Source organism: Manis pentadactyla, chromosome 1 (assembly GCF_030020395.1).
Source record: "Manis pentadactyla isolate mManPen7 chromosome 1, mManPen7.hap1, whole genome shotgun sequence".
NCBI lineage: Eukaryota > Metazoa > Chordata > Mammalia > Pholidota > Manidae > Manis > Manis pentadactyla.
This window is the reverse complement of record NC_080019.1, coordinates 88,781,407-88,801,154: the sequence shown is the minus strand read 5'-3', so window position 1 is coordinate 88,801,154 and position 19,748 is coordinate 88,781,407. Positions and strand designations below refer to the sequence as shown.

Below are 19,748 nucleotides of genomic sequence, written 5' to 3'. Positions count from 1 at the left end.
TTAATTCCACTTCTAGGAATTTACCCAAAGAAAACAAAATCCCTGATTTGAAAAGATACATGCACTCCCATGTGTATTGCTGCAGTATTTACAATAGCAAAATACGTAAACAACCTAAGAGTCCATCAGTGGATGAATGGGAAAAGAAGGTATGGCCCATCTACAAAATGGAATATTATTCAACGGTAAGAAGGATGGAATCTTGCCATTTGCAACAACATGGATGTGCTTAGAGGATATTATGCTCAGTGAAATAAGCCCGGCAGAGAGACAAATACCATATGATTTCACTTATCTGTGGAATATCAAAACAACACAAAACAGAATGAACAAAACAGCAGTAGAGTCAGACACTGTGATGTGACCAGTGGTTACCATGAAGGAGGCGTTGGGGATGGTGGGGGCGAAGGGTGAGGGTGATAAAGAGGCACAGTAATTCTCAATCATGTATAAGTTGGTCATGGGGATAGTCGTATAGCAGGGAGAATATAACCAATGATTCTGTAACATCTTCCTATGTTGACAGATAGTAATTACATCAGTGGGGGGTGAGGATTTAATAATATGGGTAACCATTGAACCATTGTGTTGTATACTTGAAAGCAATATAAAATTTATATCAATGATGCTTCAATAAAGAGAAATAATTCTAATATAAATATTAAATATGCTTTTTGTAGAATATAGTTACTATTGACATGTCTGAAATTATTTCCAATACTTGGAAAAAGGTATTATTAAAAATATAGATGTCTTCAAAATGACATCCATGTATGTATATATGTTGTGTGCAGAAATACACGTATATATGTAAGTGCATGGAAAAATAACTGGAGTGATAACATTCCAAAGAAAAGTCATTCCAGAAGAGGGACATGAAATGAGAGAAGAGGGGACTTTCAATTTTTTAACAAATGTGATAAATTTCAGTAGTGTTTGAGTTTTGAAAAAAAATTGATGAGCATGTATAACTGCATTATTTATGTAACTAAATATACTTTTTTAAAAGAAGTGATCTTTGTAGTACGCGGTATTGGATGGACAAAATGGAGACTGTATGGTTAGCTGTTTTCTGTCCCAGCTTATAATTGGGTCCACAGGTGATTTTATGTTAGTGTGGGGGAACTCATATTCAACCTGAGGGAGTGGGAGAAGCAGCCAGACTGAGCCAGGCAGGAATGAGGCAAGAGAAGGGGAATTGAGGCATGGAGCCAGGAAAAAGGTAGGATAGGGTGGAATTAAATAAGGTCACTAGTGGGGAGAGTTAAGAATGAGCCTTAGGGAATCAAGGAGAAGCACTGGCCAGAGCTTTAGGAGCCTTCACCAGTTGTTCCATTAATGAATAGGCAGCTCTGATAATTTATTTTTTTCAATACGTGGTGACTTCATCTTGGAGTACCTTTACAAAACTCTAGATTGTTTTAATAGGACAGATGACAAATTGTTTCCCACCTGTGGGTTGCTCATTTTGCCTGGCTTTATTCTGGGACCAGAAAAGAAGTTGGAATTTGAAAAGTTGCTTTAGCCAAATTTTGTGAACAAAGGGAACCTTGTTCAGGGTTATGCACATCAGCTTTTGGAGGAGTTTAATTCATCAGCTTGGATCTCCATTTGTCAAGTCCTTGCTCTAGTTAGCACAGTGTTTCTCTCTCTCTGGAGGGGCAAGCCTTACATACCGGTAGACACTGCTTCTTACTCACCCTGCCTGAGGCCTTCGCTGGCCCTGGTTATGTCAGTACATTCAGCCTGGGAAGATCCAGGCCCTTGTGGTCTCACATGGACACCTGCGAAGAATCCTGAAAGAGAGAGCAAGCTTTATTACTGTGTTTGGCTTATCCATGGCTTCATTGATGCCGTTATCATTTCTTAGATTTCCCTGGATTGCTCACATAGTCCAGAGAGATACTGACACAAAATACAGGAACTGAGAATGAAAGCCACTCTTCTGCTAGTCTCCTCCCCCCGGCAAGTGAAAAGTTACCAGCATTGGCTGGTTTGATTCCTGGCGGAACGTGAGTGAGGCCTGGAGTACATAAACCAGTCCTGGAACCTGTTCGGTGATGGTAGACTTATTTTCCCTAGAGACAGCAGTAACTTTGAGCTGTGAGAGCTGCTCATTTGAAAAAGCTACTGCTTGGGTATGTTAAATGGCATTCTACCCGTTGGGAAGACTTGTGGGAAATTTCTTAGGCCCTGGGGTTTCCAACTTCATGTGATGTATACACTGTATGTGATGCCCAGTAATGCCGGGTAGCTCCTGGCATTGTTACTATTTGAGCGTGTGGCTGCCGTTTTCCTCATTCTGTCTCATTCTGTTTCCCTTGACAGGGCAATTTGGTTTTGATGCTGTGCCAGAAACCTGACAATGAGCTACTGGAACTTGGAGAAAAGGACCTGTGTGCAGTACCGCAGGCATTTTCTGGTGGACAACAGTGTGTTTCATGGTGAGCTGCCTTTTGCATTTATGTAGTTGGAGCTTTCATCTTGTTTCTGACAGCACTTTTGTTCTAGCACTCTGGGTACAAGTACGGCATAACTATTGGGTTGAACCAAGAGCTTGAGTTAACTTATTTATGGATAATTACCCGAGAAGCCCCCTGGACTCATACCGTACAGTTGTAAGCAATGTGCCCAGGCCAACAACCATACTTACCACCTTCTATGTGTATGTCAGGGCCTTTCCTCTTCCGTGCTTCCATCTCCTGTAATATCCCTTCCTGATGGCTGAACTTTCAGGGGGCTCACTTAGTAAGGGTTCAGTTAATATCTATGGATCACCAATTGGTGCTTATGCCCAGCATGGTGTGTGCCTTTTCTTCCACACATAACAACCGAGCTGGTCACAGCACTTAACCATCGCTGTCAGGGTGGATTACAGCAGCTGTAAATCAGAGAGTGATCAATATTAGTCATTTTCATGGCTAAGACAAATTGCCTTTACTCTGCTGGCATGTTTATTTTGTGGTAAACAGTCAGGGATAAGCTTGATCAATTCTGTTATCAGGATACCCTTGAGTGAAATTTATTTAAGAGTCCAAGATTTATGTGTTGCAAGAATATTTGGAATAATATCCATCAAAAGCTGGAATTGTTGAGGGTGCAGAGAAATTTCCCAGGGATTGAAGTGCTGTTTAATAATCATGTAGTTGAAGCTGCCTGCAACTTTCTAAGTTGAGGTTTTCTTCCTCAATTTGGTGATGGACTTGTATTTATTATTGCTTTAAATTAAGTTTAAGATAAATTCAACCTTACTTAATTTGTTAAGTAAGTTTTGTTTACTTAATTTTAAGAGTTCACGTTGTTTTTTCACATTCATTATATCACCTCACTATAGGGCTTTTCTAGGTCAAGGTTGGCTTCATCTTACAGGTCAAGAAAGGGAAGCAGAGATGAAATGACTGGCCCAAGTTGGCATAGCTAATTATTAGTAAGGACAGAACTAAAATTCTTGTGTCCACTTTTCCAGGCTGTCCTGGCATTGCAGCGGGGAAGGGCCCTTAGCAGAAGAGACATGGCAATCGTGCCTTCCGCCCTGCGGCACTGAGTTCTGCTCTGTATTTCTGTGAACCTCAGCTAAGGATCCTGTTCATTGCTATATTTCTCTCACACAAAGTGTTTGCTGTGTGGTGTTTTCTGTTACAACTTTATTTGTATTTAAAAAGAATGAATAAGATAATTGAAGTAACGCAGGAGTTAGTAATAAACAGCTTTCTTTTTAAAAGTCTTGTGCCAATTTTGAAAAAGTTCAGATTTAAATGCCTTCATATATTATTTAGAATACCTTTGTCCAGAGATCGCAAAGGCCATCACATTTTAAAAACAATGTCCTATGCATTCTTATAGTTGTATTACCATTTAGTATATAACCCTTTTGCAGATACTATGCCGAAGGCTTGCTGAATATTGTTGTGTTGAATCCTTTCAGCATCTTGGCGGTAGTTATTATTCATCCCATTTATTTTTTTAAGGATAATGGATAAGTAAATTTTACTTACTTATTTTCTATGGAGGTACAATCTTATGTTAGTTTCAAGTATACAACACAGTGGTTCAACAGTTACTTGTATTATTATAGTCATCCCATTTTATGAATAGGGATACTGAGCCTTGGGGAGGTTGGGATGTTGTGATCTAAACTTCCTACTCTGATCTGCCTAACTCCAAAAACCCATTACTTTTTTTTTTTTTCCAGGCTCCTGTCTCCATTTCAGTGGAGATATTAGCACTCAGATTTAAATTCAACAGGATTTGCTCTGCTATTAATACATGGCATATAGTCCTAGAGCTATATGATCCTTCAAGATCTCAGTTTTCTCCTCTGGGAAAGGAGCATGCTGGTCTGGATGATTCTGAGGTTGTTTCTAGTTCTAATCTGTGAGATTCTTTCTATTGAAGCACTTTTGAAAATTAAAAAACGACTGCATTTTCTAGGCTACCTTTTCACTAAATGTGAGATACACAAGGGGGCAGTAGAATACCTAAAATGTGAATGGGTTATGTACGTTTAAGAATTACTCTTGCAGGGATTTAGAGATAATACCAAATCTTCCCAAGATTAAAAGGAATAAAGCTAATTAGAATTATGAGTCTATTAATTTATAATAAAGCAATAGCTTTAAGTATTTGTGATAGTGTAAACTGTAATTTTGGATTTTTATGCTTAAGGATATGTAATTCAGGAAAGAATGGCTCTGTTCTTAATCTTTATTTACCTCTGCAGAAAGTTAATGTCTGTTAAGATAGGAGGAACTTAATGAGAGTTGTGAGGAGTTTTGGTATATTTTAAGCCAAGGGAACTCTAGTTATAATATAATATCTTTGTACAGGATTTCAGAACATTTCTGAGAAGAGAGAAGACAGGTCATGTGGGGTCAAATGTCAGATTTCTTTTGGAGGGACTTCTGGAACATGGGATGAGCGTTCAGAAGCATTTTGCTTATTAGTAGCTTGGCTTCTCCTTGTTTGTTTAACCAAATTGATCAAAACAGTAAGAAACACAGTCTCTTCCATTATAAACAGAGAACCATTTTCTCTGCAAGATAATAGACTTCTAGAATATGCAGACTTGGCTGTGCAAATTGTGCCAGCCACACTCTTTACATACTGTCTTAAGCAATATTTCAAGGAGAAAAGAGCTATATTAAAATGAGGACTATGTGGGCTAAACTGGTCAATAAAAGTAAAAATAAAAGTGTAACATTTGTATATTATTTCATAGTCCAGAGAGCATATTCATAGCCTCATTTTTTGAGTAGAGGAAGTATATTCTTATTAGAAACAATTTAGAAAATTACCCACAATCCCACAGCCCAAAGAGAAACACTGTCAAGTCTGTTTCTGCCCCTCTTCTTTCTACTCTTTCATCTTTGCAACAATCTTGATGTAAGAATGGACTATCTGGAAAAGTCAGGAAACGGAGTATGCTGGCCAACAGAAATGAGCTGGTCGAATTGACTTAATTCTGTGTTCAGTGAAAGATGTTTTTGTATTTCCCACTTGTCTGTCTTTTGCCCAGATTCTTAGGGAATCGAATGAATCCAAAGGGACTGTACACCTATCAAAGCCAATCGCTGGACTTTTTTTCTTCTTAGCTTTTATTTTCCTAATATATTTGAAATAGAGAAAAAACTTGGGCAAAGGCTGATTTTTATAGCATGAATCTTGTTTTAATGGCTTATATATTCCCAAGTTATTCTTACTTAAAAATTACCTGTACCCTCAGCTGTTTCTTTTGGTTGCAGTGAATTGCAGCATTTTTTCTGACTTTTGATGCAGATTTTTAAACAATGTATTTGTAACTAATAAATACAATTTCTTATGCACATAAGCATTTCCAAACATTTGAGTTCCTTAATATACTTGGAGGTGACTTAATTATTTTATGCATTGGTAGTTGTATGTCCAAAAAATTAATTACTTTTTAATAATCATCCCAACTTACTGAAATTTATTTCTCTTGCTATCAAGTTACTACTGAATGTTTCTGAATGACCATCACAAATCCAGAAAGGTTTTGAATTATGAGTGTCTCTTATTATCTAAGAAAATAAAATTAAAGATAGTTCTCTTATGAAATATTTATGTAGTGTGTCTTTCCAAAAAATGCTGTATATGTAATTTTACTTTGCCTCATAACAATCTTCTAATGAAACTAATTAATTTAATTAATTCAGTGAATTACTTTTCAATCCAGTCTCCCCCTCCTGGCCAGAGGCCTAGTCAGTGATGTGAAGATAAGAACTTGACTGGCAGTTTATAAAGGAAAGTAGACTGGAATGGGCTCCTGGAGACCAATTTTATTTTCAGGCTTACTACTGTGTAGACTGTCAGCTTGGGGATCCTCAGTTTCCCTATTTCTTACATGAGGGTTTTGCCGGATTTTGAAGTTTCCTATAGCAACAATGTTTGAGGTCTTCGTGGTTAAGCATCAGGAAGGTGTATGGTGAATGGGAATATCTTACAGGCCAGGAATGAGAGGAGAGGCTGGCAAGATTAGTGATAAAGAGGAGGTAAGGTTCCTTTTGACTATAAACTTTGTGCTTAGCTTTGCACTAGCAAAAAGATACATTTCCTTTCTGGGTGAGTTGTGTGTGTTGGGGTGGGGGTGGGGGTGGAGGAATGCTCGTGAGTTCCCGCTGACCATGGAGAGACCCGAGGACAGATGTGATTATATTCATAAAAGGAGAGTCTATAGAGATGTTCCCCCTCGCTGGAATTCGATCTTCACTGGAAAAAGAAAGAAGAAGGCAGATCCTGTCTGGTAAATATGAAAAGAAAATGAAATTACACAGAAGTGGATTATGGCTCTACTTAATTTAGACCAGTTTAGTAGCAAGTTATGACTTTGGCAGCCTGCCTACTTCAGGTGTTTGGGGGCATTCATTACTAGACTTTATGTTAGAGTATCATTTCTTTACTGAGCTAAAACCTAGTTCTTCCAGCCAATGACTGTATAAACATCCTCTTCTAGGTCCAGAAAATATCAGTGCATATCTATACAATTCCTATTAATGCAATGATAGTCAAGATTTTGGTGAGTTTCACTAAGTTCAGAAGTATTATCTCTTGGAGAGGAACACTGCATGTAAAAGATTTCAAAAACAAGTTGAGAAAAATGGTTAAAGAAAGCAGATAGGCCTTATGGGAGATGATGTCTTGAGTCACTGAAATTTTAAAAATTACAACAGAACTAATTTTGGAAGGAGTAGATTCATCTTTAGCCCACTTCAGCCCCACACCAGCCCCGCCATGACCACCAAGGCCAAAAGAATCAAGGAACGGTATCCTTTCAGGGTTATGATGTTCGCACTCATTTTGCAAATACGTCAGAGTATTTGCAAATACGTCAGAGTAAAGGTTTAAGCAAAAAGGCAGGCATGGCCTGACCCAGGCGCAGCAGCTTGCAGAAGCTGTCCTCCAGACTGGTTGCTTTGGGAGAGTTGTTCCCTGTGGGACCAAGTTTTCATGTCAGTAAAATGCTGCAGTATAGAACAAATGACCTCTAAATTCCTTTCTAAGTACTAGCACTTTGAGAAATTTTTTTTTTAACCTCCCCTTCTCATTCCACTTTTAAACAGAGGTTATTTGGAGAATTTGCTGTGAATTAACTGACAAAGTTGATTTATGCTCTTCTCTCCTTGTTTGTGACAAATCAGAGTCAGCCTTACAAAAGCGGACACTTATGTCTAGTTAGAACACAAAGTAAATAACCTTTAATGTGAGCTGGTATGAAACAAACTTATTCTAGAAACTTTTGGGAACATACACTGTTCCTTTATTTCTTGGACTTAACAGGAAATTCTGAAAAGACTCAGGGAAATGCTTTTTGTTTATTTTTAAAGTGTAATTTCCTTTTTTCTCTTTCTCCATGATGGTCATTCCCTTTGTCACCAGTTTATTGGGCATTCTCAACTTAGTGTAGCATGTACATGAAATTTTTCATTTTTCTCCAATTAATGCTTTTAAAAGTCCTCTTTGCAGCATCTTGGATGGATTCTATTACTTTCTGGCCACTTGTGGTTATTGAGGGTCTAATCTACTTTAAAACATGAATCTCAAACTTATCTAAATCCCATCTCTTCCCTTACAGGAAGGGCAGGCCTCCCCAGCTGTTGAGGGTTGGGGGCGGTGGTTCACGTAGCTCTGCTAAACCTCTTCCCCCTGTAGGGGAATTCAAGGCCTAGCTCCTCAGGTTTTGGTACAAGGAAGAGAGCTGGAGAAGCAAAGGACTTCGACCCACACCTGGGCACCTGTTTGCATGTCAGTGGTGGTGAGGTGATCCAGACTTCCTCTGGTGCCATCCATCTCCAGGAGGTGTTTCGTCTCACCATGGACCCTGCTCATCAAGGACTCTACAGAGAGGATCTGCCTTCTCTCCTCAGCTCCATTCTTTTGTCTGTTCCTATTCCCTCTGGCTGAGGCATGGCATTCCTTGCCCTGAGGACACTTGGCAACTGTTTGGCCCCTGCCCTTTCTCTTGTCTCCGTGTTTCTTCACATGGAGTTCCACAGACTGCTACGTACTGTGGAGGATGGGTGGGGCAAGCAGTGGCTCTCGCCAGCCTCCCAGTCCTGCTGAGCACAGTCTCTCTCTCCCTCTTCTTACACTGTTAACGGGGGCTGCTCCCATAAGCCTTAAGCTGAATCATTCTCCTGTAGTTCTTCCCTGCTTGGCTCTGAGAGTGAGAGGTGCTTCCTCTGATTTTGCCCTACAGAGTGCCATCCTGCCATTCCGGGCTCTAGGCACATAGTGGGGGCTTAGGTAATGTGACTTGAATGTATGGAATCCCACTCCCTGCCCCGGACAGTTCTTCTTGGGCCCCTCTAGAACCACTCCAAGACGGTCCTTGTCCACTCACAGTTTGGATTAGGGTGAGTTAATTTCCCCAAAGGAATTGGTGTTCTTTACTGGGCTTGCTTCTTGCAAGGTTATGTGGCTGGAGTGATCAGAACCAAGCAACAATTATATTTATTAAAATCCATGTTGAGATGTCTCTGCCCCTTTTCCGCATTGGGAATTTAATTTGATGGGGAGATTTTGCTGGCTGACCGAACCCACTGCGATCTTTTTCTCATCATGCTTTCCACTCATGGCCATTCACATTCTGTAATGATGGAGGGGATGAAAAGGTGTGGGTAGAGGGCATAGCAAAATGGCAAACTGAAAATCTGGGTACTGAGAAGCCCAGGTGGTTGAGAAGTAACAGTGTTCAGTCTTTGAAGTATTTGTTTTAGTTGCTGTCAGATATAAGCCTATTGTTAAATAAGATCTCTGGCCGTCCTTTCCAGTTTGACTCTCAAGGTCCTTCTCTTAAGCTGTGGCCATTGGGAGGCCAACCCAGCAGAAAGGCTCTAGTTTTATTCCTTTATGTTTGGGAATACCAATTTTCTTATTTCTAAGTTAGAAAGAAGAAATAACGTCTAATAAACAGTCAACATTTCCTTTAAATTTGCAGATTTCTCATGTCTTAAATGGTTACTTAGGAGAATTCTTTCTCGTTAAGACCTGTATAACAAATTTAAGCCTTTGTTCCTTAAGCTGCATTTCTGTAATTATAATTAGTTTTCCTCTGCTCTCTCATTTTCTCAATTGTTTTTTCCTACTCTGTGCCTCCTGCATGTATAGAGATTGATGGGAAGATGAAATGTCTTTCTGTGTGAAGATTCAGGGTTCTTCCAGGGCAATGTAATTATTTAATTTAGTTAAACAAAAGATCTAGCTGTTTTTCTTGGGCCACAGCAATAATGATTAGTGATTGTATTTGTAGTCACAAAAACCTCTCATTTCCCATCTATCGAAACAAAGATTAAAAATTGCAGTTTGTCCCTTTATACTGTGTAAATGAAAGTCATCCTAATAGACCTGTGATAGCTTATATTTTCTTAGGACTCATTCCTTTCAGAAAGTATATTTGAGGTTATTACAAGTGCAAACTATTGTTTCAAAGGGATATTCGTATTTTTTATTGACAGTCCATGGCCTGGTGCAAAGTGGTTTCACCCCCTCCAACAGCTTCCAGCTCCTGTCTTCATGCTGATATCTCCCAGCAGTGTGTCTGGCTTAGACTGCCTTTCTGTGCTCCATACTCAGATGTCTATCTACCCCCCTGATGGCTTCAAGGATACCTTGCAGGTCTTCAGACTGAATGGATGTGGGGCAGAACTCCCTCTTCCCCACTGCTCCCTGTCTGTCGGGCCCACCTTATCTCATCTGTCCCTTCCCTCTTTATGCCCCAGCTACACTGACCTTTGCGTTCCTTTCCCACAAAGCTTGCCCCTTCTTCACTTAGCTAGCTTTCAACAGCTCCTTCAGCTCTCAAAGTAAAGGTCTCTTTCACAGAGAAGTCTTTTCTAACTCCAGACTACTTCAGGCCCCAGGTTTCCACTCTCTTGTCCTGGGCATTGCTGCCTCAGAGCCTTATCACCATTGTAATAATATGCTTAATTTCCAGATAACCTGTTTAATTTCTGTCCCCTCCTTTTTCTCAGTTCTAGGAGAGCAGTGTTACTCTTTGTACAGTACATAATAGAGTGCAGTGCATACAACTGGTGCTCAATAGAATATTGCTGAATGAAATTATTCATTTTATTTTATATGGCAGATAAGAACCGTCCACTGTTCCATTATCTTGGCCTTCTGGTTAAGTTTGGCATTTAATCCTTGTGCCCTGGAGTGTGTTCTTGCACAACTGTTGCTTTGCTTTGGAGAACAAAAGCAAACCCATCAACTGTTTCTTCCTGAGACCCAGAAGGAGAAGACCACTTCTGCTGAGAATCCTAGGGTGCCTTAGAAAAGATTATTACAGATGTAGAAACCCATTTCTTTAAAGGAATTTCTTAGAATTTTTTAATTCATTTAATAATACTTTATAGAATTTCATATTGGTTGTAAACGTGTTTAGTGTATTCAATTCTGCAAAATGGTGGTTTTGCTCATTAAAATAACACTATCAGTAAAAGCTGTTTAATTGCAATATTTTGATATTGTTAAAAATCTCTGCTGCTTGATGACATGATATTGTACATAAGAAACCCTAAAGACTCCACTCCGAAACTACTAGAGCTAATATTGGAATTCAGCAAAGTTGCAGGATACAAAATTAACACACAGAAATCTGTGGCTTTCCTATACACTAACAATAAACTAATAGAGAGAGAGTCCGTAAAGAGAAATCAGGAAGACAATTCCATTCACAATAGCATCAAAAAGAATAAAATACCTAGGAATAAACCTAACCAAGGAAGTGAAAAACCTATATCCTGAAAACTATAAGACACTCTTAAGAGAAATTAAAGAGGTCACTAACAAATGGAAACTCATCCCATGCTCCTGGCTAGGAATAATTAATATCGTCAAAATGGCCATCCTGCCCAAAGCAATATACAAATTCGATGCAATCCCTATCAAACTACCAACAGCATTCTTCAATGAACTGGAACAAATAGTTCAAAAATTCATATGGAAACACCAAAGACCCCAAATAGCTAAAGCAATCCTGAGAAGGAAGAATAAAGTGGGGGGGATCTCACTCCCCAACTTCAAGCTCTACTACAAAACCACAGTAATCAAGACAATTTGGTACTGGCACAAGAACAGAGCCACAGACCAATGGAACAGAATAGAGACTCCAAACATTAACCCAAACATATATGGTCAACTAATATTTGATAAAGGGGCCATGGACATACAATGGGGAAATGACAGTCTTTTCAACAGCTGGTGCTGGCAAAACTGGACAGCTACATGTAGGAGAATGAAACTGGATCACTGTCTAACCCCATACATGAAACTAAATTCAAAATGGATCAAAGACCTGAATGTAAGTCATGAAACCATGAAACTCTTAGAAAAAAACAAAGGCAAAAATCTCTTAGACATAAACATGAGTGACCTCTTCTTGAACATATCTCCCCGGGCAAGGGAAACAAATGCAAAAATGAACAAGTGGGACTATATCAAGCTGAAAAGCTTCTGTACAGCAAAGGATACCAACAATAGAACAAAAAGGTATCCTACAGTATGGGAGGATATATTCGTAAATGACAGATCCGATAAAGGGTTGACATCCAAAATATATAAAGAGCTCATACACCTCAGCAAACAAAAAGCAAATAATCCAATTAAAAAATGGGCAGAGGAACTGAATAGACAGTTCTCTAAAGAAGAAATTCAGATGGCCAACAGACACATGAAAAGATGTTCCACATCACTTGTCATCAGAGAAATGCAAATTAAAACCACAATGAGATATCATCTCACACCGGTAAGGATGGCTACCATCCAAAAGACAAACAACAACAAATGTTGGTGAGGTTGTGGAGAAAGGGGAACCCTCCTACACTGCTGGTGGGAATGTAAATTAGTTCAACCATTGTGGAAAGCAGTATGGAGGTTCCTCAAAATGCTCAAAATAGAAATACCATTTGACCCAGGAATTCCACTTCTAGGAATTTACCCCAAGAATGCAGCGCTGCAGTTTGAAAAAGACAGATGCACCCCTATGTTTATCACTGCACTATTTACAATAGCCAAGATATGGAAGCAACCTAAATGTCCATCAGTAGATGAATGGATAAAGAAGATGTACATATACACAATGGAATATTACTCAGCCATAAGAAAAAAACAAATCCTATGATTCGCAACAACATGAATGGAGCTAGAGGGTATTATGCTCAGTGAAATAAGCCACGCGGAGTAAGACAAGTACCAAATAATTTCACTCATATGTGGAGTATAAGAACAAAAGAAAATTGAAGGAACAAAACAGCAGCAGAAGCACAGAACCCAAGAATGGACTAATAGTTACCAAAGGGAAAGGGACTGGGGAGGATGGGTGGGAAGGGAGGTATAAGGGCGGGAAAAAAAGGGGGCATTACGATTAGCATGTATAGTGGGGGGGGCACGGGGAGGGCTGTGCAACACAGAGAAGACAAGTTGTGATTTTACAGCATCTTACTATGTTGATGGACAGTGACTGTGAACGGGCATGTGGTGGGGACTTGGTGAAGGGGGGAGCCTAGTAAACATAATGTCCTTCATGTAATTGTAGATTAACAATACCAAAATAAAATAAAAAAAAAATCTCTGCTGCTTATGCCTGGAAATGTCCATTTACAGAAGTGGGTATTGTCTGGGGGGAGGGTAATTCTTACCACAGAAAGCATAGAATAGACCTGTGCCAGAACAAAAGCCCCAGTTTTCTCCATAAGAAAGGAGGAAAGGAGGCCTGGGGGCATGTGTGAATGATCAAACAGCACAGGGCTTCTTTAAAAGTTAAGAAGATGTACTTTTATTTCAGATTTACAAACAAGAAAAGTGGTCATAATCTAGGCATTTCATCTAAGAACCTCAAGCAATATGAGAGCACAACCCTGACTTCTAGGTAGAAAAATCAGTCCCAGAATAACACCTACCTGGGTAGGATACATGTAGAATTTGTGAAAACACTTGTCGCGTTTTGTTTTGGCTATACTTGACTTTTGATCAAAATAGTGGACTGACATTGAACAGTGTTCTCAGAATTTCTCATATGTAAATCTAGAAGATGGTAACTTGTATCTAATTAAAAGGAAGAACAATAACACATTTATTATTTAGTGTCCTATTTTTATTCCTTACTAACTTGAAATTGAATGTAAATCATAGCTACAAATGACCATTCTTTGAAATTACACTGGTGTCAGAATTTCAAAGTATTGTGCTTTTAAGTAGAGCAGAAGCTTATCTTCTCAGATGTGCAAGCTTTGTTTTTGGTAGGTTGAAAACCCCAGACTTAAGGTGACAAATGCGTATTATTTCTTATTTTTTGAGCATCTGAAAAAATGTTTAATAGCTTCACTGAGATACAAATTACATAGACAAATCACCCATTTAAAATGTATAACTCAGTGGTTTTTAGTGTTTCACATGGTGGTGCAACCATTGTCACAGTCAATCTTAGAACATTTTCATCACCCCAAAAGTAAACCCTGTGCCCATTAGCAGTGTCTCCCCATATAGCCATATCACTCCATCCCCCCAAAGCCTTGGGCAACCACAAATGTACTTTGTCTCCACAGATTTGTCTTTTTTATTTTTTATTAAGGTACGATTGATATACACTCTTAAGGTTTCACATGAAAAAACAATGTGGTTACTACATTTACCCATATTATCAAGTCCCCACCCATACCCCAATGCAGTCACTGTCCATCAGTGAAGCAAGATGCTGCAGATTCACTGTGTGCCTTTGTGCTACACTGTTCTCCCCGTGATCCCCCACACCATGTGTACTAAACATAATACCTCTCAATCCCCTTCACCCTCCCACACTCCTCACCTTTGGTAACCACTAGTTCATTCTTGGATGCCATTTTGTTCCTTCAGTTTTGCTTCATTGTTATACTCCACAAATGAGGAAAATCATTTGCCACTTGTCTTTCTCCGCCTGGCTTATTTCACCGAGCATAATGTCCTCCAGCTCCATCCATGTTGTTGGAAATGGTAGGATTTGTTTCTTTCTTATGGCTGAATAGTATTCCATTGTGATTATGTACCACATCTTCTTTATCCATTCATCTACAGATGGATACTTAGGTTGCTTTCATATCTTGGCTATTGTAAAAAGTGCTGTGATAAACATAGGGGTGCATATGTCTTTTTGGATCTGAGAAGTTGTATTCTTTGGGGAAATTCCAAGGAGTGGGATTCCTGGGTCAAATGGTATATCTATTTTTAGTTTTTTGAGGTACCTCCAAATTGCTTTCCACAATGGTTGAACTGGCTTACATTCGCACCAGCAGTGTAGGAGGGATCTCCTTCCTCCACATCCTTGCCAGCATTTGTTAGTCTTTTCGATGCTGACCATCCTTACTGGTGTGAGGTGATATCTCGTTGTGGTTTTAATTTACAATTCCCTGATTGTTAGTGATGTGGAGCATCTTTTCATGTGTCTGCTGGCCATCTGAATTTCTTCTTTGGAGAACTGTCTCTTCATATCCTCTGCCCATTTGTTAATCGGGTTATTTGCTTTTTGGGTGTTGAAGCATGTAAGTTCTTTATATATTTTGGATGTTAACTCCTTGTCGGATATGTCATATACAAATATATTCTCCCGTACTGTGGGATGCCTTTTTGTTCTGTTGATGGTGTCCTTTGCCGTACAGAAACTTTTTAGTTTGATGTAGTCCCATGAGTTCATTTTTGCTTTTGTTTTTCTTTCTCAAGGAAGAAGTTGCTCATGCTTAGATTCAGGAGATGTTTGCCTATGTTGTCTTCTAAGAGTTTTATGGTTCCATGATTTACATTCAAGTCTTTAAACCATTTTGAGTTTACTTTTGTGTATGGGGTTAGACAATAATCCAGTTTCATTCTCTTGCATGTAGGTGTCCAGTTTTGCCAACACCAGCTGTTGAAGAGGCTGTCATTTCCCCATTGTATGTTAAAGGAAAAGCTTTATCAAATGGCTCCTTTATCATATATTAATTGACCATATATGGTTGGGTTTATATCAGGCCTCTCTAGTCTTTTCCATTGGTCTATGGGTCTGTTCTTATGCTAGTTCCAAATTGACTTGATTACTGTGGCTTTGTAGTAGAGCTTGAAATTGGGGAGCATATTTCCCTCTGCTTTATTCTTCTTTCTCAGGATTGCTTTGGCTATTCGGGGTCTTTTGTGGTTCCATTTGAATTTTAGGATAATTTTCTCTAGTTCGTTGAAGAATGCTTTGGGTGTTTTGATAGGAATTGCATTGAACCTATAGATTGCATTAGGCAGGATGGCCATTTTGACAGTATTAATTCTTCCTATCCATGAGCATGGGATGTGTTTCCATTTATTGCTATCTTCTTTAATTTCTCTCATGAGTGTCTTGTAGTTTTCAGAGTATAGGTCTTTCACTTCCTTGGTTAGGTTTAGTCCTAGGTATTTTATTCTTTTTGATGCAATTGTGAATGGAATTGTTTTTCTTATTTCTCTCTCTGCTAGTTCATTGTTAGTGTATAGGAATGCCACAGATTTCTGTGTATTAACTTTGTATCCTGCAACTTTGCTAAATTCAGATATTAGATATTAGATCCAGTAGTTTTGGAGTGGATTCTTTAGGGTTTTTTTATGTACGATACTATGTCATCTGCAAACAGGGACAGTTTAACTTCTTCCTTGCCAGTCTGGATGCCTTTTATTTCTTTGTGTTGTCTGATTGCTGTGGCTAGGACCTCCAGTACTATGTTGAATAGAAGTGGGGAAAGAAGGCATCCTTGTCTTGTTCCTGATCTTAAAGGAAAAGCTTTCAGCTTCTCATTGTTAAGTATAATGTTGGCTGTCAGTTTGTCGTATATAGCCTTTATTATGTTGAGGTACTTGCCCTCTATGCACATTTTGTTGAGAGTTTTTATCATGAATGGATGTTGAATTTTGTCGAATGCTTTTTCAGCATCTATGGATATGATCATGTGGTTTTTGTCCTTTTTATTGGTGTGGTAGATGATGTTGATAGATTTTTGAATGTTGTGCCATCCTTGCATCCATGGAATAAATCCTACTTGATCATGATAGATGATATTTTTGATGTATTTTTGAATTTGTTTGCTAATATTTTGTTGAATATTTTTGCATGTATGTTCATCAGGGATGTTGGTCTGTAATTTTCTTTTTTTGTGGTGTCTTTGCCTGGTTTTGGTATTAGAGTGATGCTGGCCTGATAGAATGAGTTTGGAAGTATTCCCCCCTCTTCTATTTTTTGGAAAACTTTAAGAAGAATGGGTATTAGGTCTTCATTAAATGTTTGATAAAATTCAGCAGTGAAGCCATCTGGTCCAGAGGTTTTGTTCTTAGGTAGTTTTTTGATTACCACTTCAATTTTGTTGTTGGTAATTGGTCTGTTCAGGTTTTCTGTTTCTTCCTTGGTCAGCCTTGGAAGATTGTATTTTTCTAGAAAGTTGTCCATTTCTTCTAGATTATCCAGTTTGTTAGCATATAATTTTTCATAGTATTCTCTAATAATTCTTTGTATTTCTGTGGTGTCCATAGTTTTTTTTCCTTTCTCATTTCTGATTCTCTTAATGTGTGTAGACTCTCTTTTTTTCTTGACAAGTTTGGCTTGGGGTTTATCTATTTTGTTTATTTTCTTGAAAAACCAACTCTTTCATTGATTCTATTGTTTTATTCTTCTCAATTTTATTTATTTCTGCTCAAGTCTTTATTATGTCCCTTCTTCTACTGACTTTGGGCCTCATTTTTTCTTCTTTTTCTAGTTTCATTTATTGTGAGTTTAGACTGCTTATATGGGATTGCTCTTCTTTCCTGAGGTAGGCCTGTTTTGCCAATATTATTTCATACTTAGAAATCCTTTTTTCTCTCTGTGCCTCAGCTTCTTTGTATTCCTCTTCTCTAGTTTCTATTTCATTTATTGTCTCCTCCACTGTATCCAATCTGCTTTTAATTCCCTCCATTGTGCTCTTCAATGATTGGATCTCCTACCGGAATGGGGAGTTCTTGAATATCTTTCTGTACTTCCATTAGCAAGTTAATGATTTTTATTTTGAATTCCCTTTGAGGAAGAGTCATGAGGTCCATGTCATCTTTCTTAGGAGTTATATTAATTTTACTCTGACCAGGTTCCTGTGGCATTTCATATTTGTGTATGGCACCCTCTAGTGTCCAGAAGGTCTACTCTCTGGAACCGCTCAGCCCCTGAAGCAATGTCAGGCTTTGGCACGGGAGTGGTATTGGCGCCAAGGGGGAGGAAAGAGCTGTTTCCTGCTTCCCGGCAGCTATGCCTATCTCCACTGCCTGAACTAGTGGGCCAAGCACATAGGCATAAGCCTCTATGCCTTGCATTTGCATTTGATGTAGACAGATCTTCTCTCTGCCTGGCCTAACGCCAGCATAGGGTTTGCCGGTTTGCTATCCAGGGACTCGCCAGGAGAAAGGCGCAGTAGGCTGCGTATCACGGAGTGGGTCCCTGGAGCTGTGTAGCCAGCCAAGGAGCTGGAGCACCTGGAAATCGTGAAAGCTCCCAACCTGCTGGGTAGAGTGCACCGATTTTGTCTATGTGTCCTTTCTCCTGAGCAGTAAGTTCTGTGCAATCCTTGCCCCTTTAGCAGTCCTCCTGCTAACGGCTTCCTTGTTAGGAAGTCTCTCAGACCACCTGCCCTTCCTTTGTCCCAGAGCAGCCAGATATGGATCCCTGCTTTCCACAAGCGGCCAGAATCTCAGTCTCTCCAGGAATTCTGCCTGTCCTAGCTTTCCAATCCCCCAATCACGAGAGTATCATGAAAGCACCACGAAATGTAGGTTTGTGCTCCCAGAGCAGATCTCTGGAGTTAGGTATTCAGCAGTCCCAGGCCTCCACTCCCTCCCCGCTCAGTTTCTCTTCCTCCAGCTGGTGAGCTGGGGTGGGGGAGGGGCTCGGGTCCCTCTGGGCCACAGCTTTGGTACGTTACCCTGTTCCGTGAGGTCTGCTCTTTTCTCCAGGTGTATGCAGTCTGGCACAGTCCTCCTTCCTGGTGCTCTTTCAGGATTAGTTGTGTTAATTATATTTTTGTTTTATATGCGCTTGTAGGAGGAAGCCTCTGTCTCATCTCTCACGCCACCATCTTTAATCCCAAATGCATATTATTTCAACAGAAATACAGAATTCATGAATTTGATACTGGTTATTTTCTGCAATGATAGACTATATTGTGCTGAATCTCAAGGAATGGGAAGGGGGTGCATCTCTCTGTTAAGATGGATATGGATACAAATAATGTATTGAATGTAGAGGAAGCACGAGAATGTAGAAGTCATTTATGCTTGGGCTTTTGTGGATGCTGGTTTTCTTTTTCTTCTTCTTTTTTTTGACCTAAGAATTTATTTTCTGACAGTTTTGGAGAAGGCAGACGTCTATGATTAATGCAATAACATTCTTGATTTCTTCTGAGGCCTCTTCCCTTGGCTTGCAGATGGCTGCCTTCTTGCTGTGACCGCACATGGTTATCCCTTCATCTCTGTGCTGTGTCCTAAAATTCTTTTCTCTAAGGCTACCTGTCGTAGTGCATTAGAGCTCACCCATATGACCTCATTTTATTTTAATTACCTCTTTATGTATTTATTTATTTTCTAAAATTAAGGTATTGTTGACAGACAATCATATGAATGTTTCACATGAACAACATTGTGGTTTCAACATTCACCCATATTATCAAGTTCCCCCCTACACCCCATTGCAGTCACTGTCCATCAGCATAATAGGATGCTATAGAATCATTGCTTGTCTTCTCCATGCTATGCTGCCTTCCCGGTGACCTACCTATATTGTGAGTGCTAATTATAGTGCCCTTTAATCTCCTTCTCCCTCCCTCCCCACCCACCCTCCCCAGGGGGCTGCTTTTCTTTCCTTTTCCTTTTATTTATGTATTTTTATTAAGGTATCATTGATATACACTTTTATGAAGGTTTCACATGAAAAACATTGTGGTTACTACATTCACCCATATTATCAAGTCCCCCCCCATAAACCATTGAAGTCACTGTCCGTCAGTGTAGTAAGATGCCACAGAGTCACTACTTGTCCTCTCTGTGCTACACTGTCTTCCCTGTGACCCCCCCCCCAACACCATGAATCATAATACCCTTCAATTCCCTTCTCCCTCCCTCCACACCCAGCCTCCCACACCCCTCCCCTTTGGTAACCACTAGTCCCTTCTTGGAGTCTGTGAGTCTGCTGCTGTTTTGTTCCTTCAGTTTTGCTTTGTTGTTATACTCCACAAATGAGGGAAATCATT

The 19,748-nt window shown here is 39.5% G+C and overlaps 1 protein-coding gene across 3 annotated transcripts in view; it reads left to right on the top strand.

Moving 5' to 3' along the window:
- The first annotated feature begins 2,327 nt into the window (after positions 1 to 2,327).
- PLCH1 (phospholipase C eta 1) overlaps positions 2,328 to 19,748 on the top strand; it is a 194,096-nt gene continuing 176,675 nt past the window's right edge. For all 3 annotated transcript variants that reach the window (XM_057499436.1, XM_057499432.1, XM_057499437.1), the window contains exon 1: positions 2,328 to 2,444. In XM_057499436.1, the coding sequence (XP_057355419.1) occupies positions 2,366 to 2,444 (79 nt within the window). In that variant the 5' untranslated portion in view covers positions 2,328 to 2,365. The remainder of the gene's footprint in view (positions 2,445 to 19,748) is intronic.